The 9,057-nt window shown below is 47.9% G+C and overlaps 1 protein-coding gene across 1 annotated transcript; it reads left to right on the top strand.

Moving 5' to 3' along the window:
* Positions 1-332: 332 nt before the first annotated feature.
* MB (myoglobin) lies at positions 333-6,273 on the top strand. The gene is made up of 3 exons (XM_074902401.1): positions 333-496; positions 4,515-4,737; positions 5,436-6,273. The coding sequence occupies exons 1-3, from the start codon at positions 402-404 to the stop codon at positions 5,580-5,582; spliced, it is 465 nt and encodes a 154-aa protein (XP_074758502.1). The 5' UTR covers positions 333-401; the 3' UTR covers positions 5,583-6,273.
* The last annotated feature ends 2,784 nt before the right edge of the window (positions 6,274-9,057 follow it).

Here is a 9,057-nt window from a genome sequence, read left to right as displayed (position 1 = left end):
GGTGAGGTAGCCTTGCAGATGACAGCGTTCTTCAGGAATCTCCTGACATACAGCTTGACACTGTCTTTGGGTCCTTGGGAACCTGGGACAGGCTCCTGGCACTGTGTTTTGGCAGTGCCCTTTCTGTCTAGAGTGGGACATGTGCCAGTCCAATACGAAGAGCAGAAACGATGCCATCAGTGGCACCCACAATAGCACCTGACCCAAAATAGCTTCCTAGAAAAAAACAGGGAGGCTGATTAGGTTAGACAAGCCTGAAAGAGAGAAAGACATCCAGCTGACGATTGACAGGTGTAAGTCTGTGAGCAGGGGCTATAAATCCCACGGTTGAGCTCTCTAACCACCCTTTGGGGAAAGACGAAGAGCTGCGGGGAGCACTCGGGACCTGCTTTCAGTGAACCATGGGGCTCAGTGATCAGGAATGGCAGCACGTCCTGACCATCTGGGGAAAGGTGGAGTCTGACCTCCCTGGCCATGGGCATGCAGTTTTAATCAGGTAGGCAAGAAATGTCAGTCCTAAGCATAAAGCTGAGAGCATTTGATGAGACCAAGGAAGGCATATATTTAGTATGGGGGCTTCCGTTTGTCAATCTTTATTTCAACAGGCTGTTTTCTTTCTTGTAGGGTGGTGGTTTTTACCATTGCTGTGGCTTATGGGTTAAAAATTACTCACAGTGTAAAGTGGCTGTTCTCCTGTCTCTCCATCTGTCTGTGGGTGCAGGAGCAGGCCAGTGCTGCTTTCAAAAGATGGTGGGTCTTTGTCACTCCCTGTGCCTCTGCTGTCAAAGCTCTGTTTCAGATCCTCATTGCCCAAGCACCGTGGTGAGAAATGCTGGAGTGAATTGTGTATCCTGGGCCTTCAGATTCTCTGCAGCAAGGATGTGGGGAGGCAGGGAAGGACTGGACAGGAAAACCACTTCTGTGTCAATCTTCTCAGAATCTATGATTTCAGTGAAGTACCTCTCCCCACCTTAGTCTCACCTGGCAGAGTCCTGTCCATCCTGCTTTTTGGCCAGAAATCTGGGTGGTTACAATTGTCCACTTCCTGATGATGAATTTGAAGTCTGGGTGTGAAACAAGGCACATCCATCCCCCTGCTTCCCTCCTCCATGATGCTGGTGTCAGAGCGGGAGTGCTTGTGTGTCCTCCATCTGAGAGGACCCGCCACCCCCTTGCTGTCCTCAAGAGGGGAGCACCCCTAGTGCCAGCAGCAAGTCATGGAAATGCAATCTGGAAGGGATCTCAGGGCTGCAGAGTGGGAAACAACATTGGGTGGGCACTGGATCCTAGTCTGTCCTTAAAGACCAGCAGGGATGGAGACTTTGAGGAATTTCTCTCCTGATCTCTCCCTCAGCCTGTGTGCAGTACAATGTGCTGAAAGGGTACAGATGCTGAGGAGAGCGATGGGGAATGCAGCACCCGCCTGGGGGATTTCCTAGCCTAAGCACGGCTAAAGGTCCCCATCCCACCAGGCAAGTCCACTGAACACTGAAATCTTTGAAAAGCTTTTTCAAAGATGACCCAAAGCAGGGGACTGTTCTATTTACCTTCTTTATCATGGCCCAGTTCAGTTACCATTTGAAGAGAAAGGAGAGATGGGGGCAGCTCGGTGGCCACATGAAGGCTCTCCCCTCATATGGTCCAGAGCAGGTATGCTGGAGAGGTAGCAGGACCTGAGCAGTCCCCACCAGTCCAGCTCTGTGAGGTGGCTACTTTGGTTCTGGAAGTGCCACTAAGAAGTAAAATCAGTTTCCAACTGGAAAGGTAATACCATTTTTCTCACAGGTATTGTAGGGCAGAGCATTAAATAAATAGATGACAGCCCTGTGACATTGTGTTCCCCAGCCAACCCAGGTCATTTCTTGTTCCTTCAAGGGGTTTCTGAGGGAGGAGAGGGGCAGGGGGAAGCCCAGCAGCTCATAGTTTAGAAATGTACCCACATGTGAATTGTTAAAGACCTCCAAGGTCACATCCTGGGAATATGTTTAGAAAATACTGATTCAACTGGATATTTTCCAAAGGAAACAACAAAATACTCCTCAGAATAATTTTCAAGAGTCTTGGGAGTATAACATCTTTGGCAGATATGTTTTAACCTCAGCCAGACACGATGGAGGGAGAGACTTTTAGAAATAACTCCATCCCATTTCAAGGTGCAAGGTTTTTTCATCTCTCTGGGTGGGACACAGCCTGTATCATGGAAGGATACAGGAAAAAAGGAAAGGCCGATGGTGGTGTTGCTCAGCAGCTGGTAGAGTACAGAAATCCTTGGGAGACCTTTGAAATGAAACACCAGCAAAGACTGTCACTTACCTACAAAATCTTTTTGCCACAAAACAGATTGTGTTTTCCATGTGCTTGAGGTATTGTGTTGGAGGCAAATCATTTGCAGCTCTGGGTGACCGTGACAATCACAAATCTTTGTCATTGCAAGTGCTGTAGTATCTCATAAAGGTTTCTGCATGCTCTGCTTGGCCTCTGCTCTACAGGGGGAAGAGGAGGAAAATTTTTCACTCTGGTTCGTCAGGAACTGTGCAGCGAGATGTGCAGAAACTCTGGTTCAGCATGTTTTGCTCTGACAGAGGGCTCGGTGTCCCTCTGCCCTGGGGTCTCGCCTCAAGGGCTGCTCCCCTCATGGGTGCAGGACAGGGCACTGGGCCAAGGAAACTGGAGTGGGCAGGCTGGAGGGACAAAATCCTGATGCTAAAGCTGGTTTTCTCCAAGTGGGACCTGCAGGCTGGGCCCGGCGGTCAGCCCTTCTGTTTCTGGTTGTGGAAAGGGATGAATTTACTGTGTTCAGTTTTGGGTGCCTCACTCCAAAAAGGACATTGAATTACTGGAGCGTGTCCAGAGCAGGGCAACGAAGCTGGTGCAGGGTCTGGAGCACAGGTCGTACGAGGAGCGGCTGAGGGAACTGGGGGTGTTTAGTCTGGAGAAGAGGAGGCTGAGGGGAGACCTCATCGCCCTCTACAACTACCTGAAAGGAAGCTGCAGAGAGCTGGGGATGAGCCTCTTTAACCAAGTAACAAGTGATAGGACAAGAGGGAATGGCCTCAAGTTGCGCCAGGGAAGGTTTAGACTGGATATTGGGAAGCATTTCTTTACAGAACGGCTTGTTGGGCATTGGAATGGGCTGCCCAGGGAGGTGGTGGAGTCCCCATCCTTGGAGGTGTTTAAGCGTCGGGCTGACATAGCACTGAGGGATCTTGTGCAGTTGAGAATGGTCAGTGTGAGGTTAATGATTGGACTAGATGATATTCAAGGTCTTTTCCAACCTTGATAATTCTGTGATTTCTGTGATTTATTTGTTAGTGTAGTTTAACCTATACTTAGACCATACAGTGGAGAGTCTGGCCCTTATGGTAACATACTTAGGAGGAATGTCCAGTTCTAGATGGGACGCTTATCCATTTGCTCCCAAGGACTTTCTGAGGTGCCGCAGTTCCCAATGGAGGAACCAAACTGCAGGCAGCTGGGCTGAGCTGGGGGGTGGGAGAAAAGGGAAGACACCAAATTCCTCTGTGTCTGCAATCACAGAGTGGGGGCACATTAATCTGTCCCATGCAGCTGATGTTCAAGAACACCTGACCTCCAGTTGTGAGGTACCTGAGGCTGGGGGCTGATCCCTTTTTTTTGTATATGAGAAGCCTCTGGAACTCTCCTGGCTAATTCAGAGATGGCCTGGGAAGAGGGTCCTGGTGAGACCCAGCGATCTACAGGTCAGCTCCTAAGCAACAGTAAGTCCGTGAAGACAGGTGGTTTTGTTTGGTTTTGTTTTTCCTTCAGATGAATGCAAGAACTCACTTCTCAGTACCATGACCAGCCTTGTCTCTTGTCTCTATCTTAATACAGTTGACATAACCCAGGGGACTCATGCCAAAAAGTTAGCGGAGCTATATAAAAAAAAATATGGACACTTGCTCTGTTACTCTAGTTGGACATGTTTAGGGCAGTGTCTTTGTCACAGCCAGAGGGAATGGAAAAAGACAGCAGTGATTGTGTTAGGACATGTGTAAGAGGATGGGATTAAAGTAGATACAGCACTCAAAGGGAGGTGTGCCAGGAGCTTCTGTTGTCCAGAGACAAGAGGCTTTTTATCATTTGTTAATGATAAAAAGCAGCCTGTACAAATTAAATAGAAAGGAAACTTCTGCACACAGAATGTCATCAGGTTGTGGAACAACCTACCAGAGGAAGGATAAAAACCACATAAACCAGAATCAGAGTAGGGTCAGATGTTTCCCTGCTTTATATACATGCTAAATGGTGGTATGGTGGTAACTTGCTAAATTGTGAATGGTGGTAACTTGGAAAGGATCTAAAATGTCTGAGTTCCCAGGCTGAAGTAGTCTCTGCTAGCAGGAACTATCTAAGAAGTTGCTTTGGGGAGGGAAGTGGGTTATCACACCTTTGCCTGTTCATATACTCTGAAATACCAGGACCAGCTGGAACTCAGCTCTAGCCTGGATGATAGCTCTCTCAAGTCTCACAAATTCCTCTATTTTTGTCCACAGACTCTTTCAGGACCACCCTGAGACCTTGGAGCGCTTTGAAAAGTTCAAAGGCCTGAAGACCCCTGATCAGATGAAGGGCTCTGAAGATCTGAAGAAACATGGAGTTACTGTTCTTACCCAGCTGGGCAAAATCCTGAAGCAGAAGGGTAATCATGAGTCAGAGTTGAAGCCCCTGGCTCAAACCCATGCAACTAAGCACAAAATCCCTGTCAAATATCTGGAGGTATGGAAAAGGGCAGGGTATCCTGCTGTCTGATGTGTAGTGAATGTTTGCAACACAGCTATGTGAGAGCTGTGCTTTTATTTACTGATGGCTAGTTGGACTTAAGTGAGCTCTCCCTCAAGTCCAAGGTCTCTCTGCACAGGCAGGAGGAGACAGAGAAGGGGGTCATGGTATGTGAATGGAATGTGAATATCCAAGTTTAGATTTCCCATTCCTAACACCCCATGCAGTCTGAGCAACCCTTGACAATAATAAACCAGCCCAGGCAGCCTCTGCATGCCTGGGAAACTACATTACATAAGAACTGTCAGTGGCTGGACACAAGGCACATACCATTTTAGAGTAAACCCTGGAGGATCCATTGGAAACCAAGACCCACAAAACTAAGTGTTGTACAAACACAGGGCAAGAATTTTCGACCTTAATGGATGAGGCAGACAAAAAGTGGGAAGGGCCATAGTCTACTCAAGGTCATGAAGCAGATAAGCATCAGAGCTAGAAATAGAGCCCAGTTGTTCTGCCCAGCCCAGACTCCTTGCATGTTAGAGACCTCGCTGCCTCTCCAGAGACTGTGGGAAGAGCTACTGAATTAGCTCAGAGATATTTCCAAGCTCTGCAACCTATTTCTTAGCCCGTTTTTTTCTGAAAATAAACCTTGAGTGTCCCTTCAGTTGTTCTCTCTTCTTCCTTCCTCACAGTTCATTTCTGAAGTCATTATCAAGGTCATTGCCGAAAAACACTCTGCAGACTTTGGGGCTGATACCCAGGCTGCGATGAAGAAGGCCCTGGAGCTGTTCCGAAATGATATGGCCAGCAAGTACAAGGAGTTCGGTTTCCAGGGTTAGCACATATGCACAGAGAAACACCATGGTGGAGGCCTGGCCGTGCATCTTAGAGTAGCTTCCCCAGCACTGTTTTGGACATCTCACAATTGGCCATCCAAGATGTATGGGAAAGCTTTGATGAGAGGCCAAGAATCACTCCAGGCAGTTTAGAAGCACTCAGAGTGATATCCATTATAAACTGTTGTTTCCTAGCTTCATGTATACAAGAGAAATAATCTGCTTTCTTAGGAAAAATAACATAAGGGGTTATCTGTGAGCTTCTGCCTATCCTTATCTGGGAGGCAAATGGCATGGCCAGAAATGAAGGAATGTGGAGGAACAGGGGAATGTTGAGGAGTGTGGTAAAGAAGAGAGTGAAGGACTGACTCAAATGGTATGAGAAGGATGTCAGGATGGGAAGCAGGGTTACAGCATTGTGTTCCTCCCACAGGTGGGACTGTTAGCAGGTTAGTGTGGAGTGCTTCCAGCATAGTATTACCTTGCTTCGTGGGGGTGAATGCAGCCAGTAAGTCTCTAGGGTCTGTCAGCTCAGAAACTTGCATTAGCTGCTAAACTCACATTAGCAAAACTGTAAAGAGCAGTACTCCCTGCATTCAGTAGGTTTCTGGTAACTGCTGCTACGCATCTGAAGTTCTGTTGCACCGGGAAGTAAAGTATGTGTTTCTCAGAAAATAAAAATTCCTGCATCAGTGTTGTGTGTTTGTTCCTGGCTTTCCAGGCACTCCAGTGAGAAGTGGGGGAGATGCAGAAAGCAGAGAGGTGTTTTGCATATGTATCCAGCTGCACCACATCCTGTGGTGTCAGTCCGTGACTTGAGCAGCACATGGCACCTCTCTCAGCCAGGGGACTTGGGGCACTTAGATGTCCCCATGGGGTCATGACCTGGTTACCGGACTTCACAACATGAAACAGCAGCCTAGACTCAGTGCCTCAGAGCTGAGAGAAGCGCTCCCTGACTAAAGGCCATGGCCACTGCTGTGTTGGGGTTACTGTGATGAGGGAAGGCCCTTTGCTTATTTATGGGGAGGTAGCACATGCAAGTGGCCTCTGGTCCCAGCAGCAGCACTGTGCGTTGCTCCCTCCAGACAATGGAAAGCAGGGCTGATTAGCCCAGGAGGAAGGTTGCAATGGCAGTGTACGGTCTTAAGACCCAAGCTTTGGTCTCTGCAGCATTTTGCATTTTTGCTGAGGTGTCTCTTAGTGCATGCTACACTGTGTTTACAGATACATAACCATATCCTGTGGGGGAGCTTAAGGGACAGACACAGTGACAAGGCACCTACCTTTGCCCATTGCCCTCTCCCCATCCTGGTACCACAGTGAAGTACAAGTGACCTAATTTTACTGAGGTGGGGGAGAGACTGAGGGCCACATTGTGCCTAAGGCTGCTCAAGGGTTAGTCAGAAATGGCTGGGGCCTGGAAAGAGTTTTTGAGTGCAAATTCTTGATGTCCCAGAGACCTAGCTAGCTCTTTGGGAATTGTGCAGTTTCTCTGGCTGGACCTAGTCAGAGATGCAGTTATACCCCACAATGAGCACTGGGGTCTTCATTCTCTCCTCTTCATCCATCCCCATCATCCAGCTCAGGACCTCAGTAGTAGGGTGCTGCAGTCTCTTCTGGTTTATGCACTCAAGCTGTCTCCATGCAAATAGCAAGGTGGATGAGCAGCATGCTGTATATTTGCACAGGGTCAAAAGAATTCATGGCAGGGTCGTATCTTGGCACAGCAGTGGGATGCTACAGAGAGGCAAGCAGCTGGGTCATGGCTAGCAGAGATTCGTGGAGTCGACATGGCTGTTTTTTTCTGGTATGGAGAAAGTAATGCCAGAGAGAGTGGGAGGGCAAGCATGAGAAAGAAAAATTAGGTGCTCACTGTTAGGAACTACTAATAAGGTCTGGTTCAAAGTACCCCCTGCTACACTGTGTGCAATGGAGAAAGAGGAGGAGCCACCAGCTCCCTTAAGAATCAATCCTGAACCAGCATGATCTGCTGTGTCTTTGGCCACAAAATTTCAGTCTCTGAAAGGAGAAGGAATGAATTCCTTCCCAGGACAGAACATCTCTGATTTCTTGCTCTTTACAAATCCTCACTTTACCTCTGTGAGCTTGCTTGGGATTTCAACCTTTCAGAGAGGGTCACAAAAGCATATGCTGTCACCGAGATGAAGTTACAGCCAGGTGGTCACTGGCTTAAGCAACTTGCTTCGTCTGACTCCAGTCTAGTCTGCCTGGCTTTGCCGGGAGGGCAGCCTATTTAATTAAGGTCTGGAATTGCCTGTCCAACACAATAAGATTTCCTGCCAGTGACAACAGGCTCTGCTTTAGGATTAAAAGCTCTGCTATAGCAGCTGCCTCTGTCAGTCTGGGTGGGGCTGGAATCGTCTCTTGATATTTTTATGTAGGGCAATGTGGTGGAGGAGGGAGGGTTTGCATATATGTTGTGCCTAGCTACTGGTTATTAGGTACCTGGAATAAATATTGGCCCATTGGGTGCATGGACCCTTCGCTCTGCCTGCCTTACTCCACTGTGTCAGTGGTCTAGGGACCATCCTTAAATCTGTGCTGGTCAGATGTGGGGCCTGATGTAGGTTTTCTGGTTGTGCCTATGGCCCAGTGAAAATGTGCAAGCTGAGACAAACCAGAAAGTTCAGATACCAACAGGAGTGGAGCTATCTCCAAGTGGGCTCAATGGGTTAGGATGCTCGTGGTGAAATCCATGTCTGCACCTTTGCTCCTCTGGGTACTGAGTATGCCCTTGGCTGCAGTCTGGACACAGCTGTGGTGGAGCAGACCCCCTGGGCCACATTACAATGTCAGGTCCAGCAAGTGTCGTGCTATTGTCTTGGTTACAAGTGCAGTGAGCTGGGACGATCTGGTACTTTCTTGTCCTTTATGCAAGTGCAGTGAGTTGGGATGATTAGGAACTCCCTAACCATACCCAAAACTCCTGCTGCCTGACAGTGAGTTAGGACAATTAGGTGCTCCCTAACCATACCTGGAACTCTTGTTGCCTGGGAACTGTACCTATAACTTCTGCAGCCTGGATCATGGCCAGCTCTCAAAGGTACCAGAATTACCTAGGAGAATTCTGGCCGAAACGAAATGAAAAATAACTGACCAAAGTCAATCATATTGTGATTCTGTAAATAGTGACCCTAAATGAGACCCTTTGAGCTCTCTAGGATTGCAGCAGGCTGAGACCCAGTATTTCCCCCTGCACTGGGATGCTTCTCAGGGCAGATTTCATGAGGATTTTGAAGAATAGATTTCACAATGACTTCCAAGATGACCTGCTGATAGATGCCAACAAAGGAAAAGGGTTCAAAGATCATCTGCTGATGAATGCTGATAGAGGAAAGTAGTGAGTAATTCACTACAATTAGATTTCACAAGGTTTCAAAGATCATTTGATACCAATAATTTACTATCATAGGTTCACCCTATATCTCTCTATCTCTGTGTATGTGTGTTTGTG

This window comes from Athene noctua, chromosome 3 (assembly GCF_965140245.1).
Source record: "Athene noctua chromosome 3, bAthNoc1.hap1.1, whole genome shotgun sequence".
NCBI classification, from domain to species: domain Eukaryota; kingdom Metazoa; phylum Chordata; class Aves; order Strigiformes; family Strigidae; genus Athene; species Athene noctua.
The sequence above is the reverse complement of the archived record's forward strand: the minus strand, read 5'-3'. Positions and strand labels throughout refer to the sequence as shown.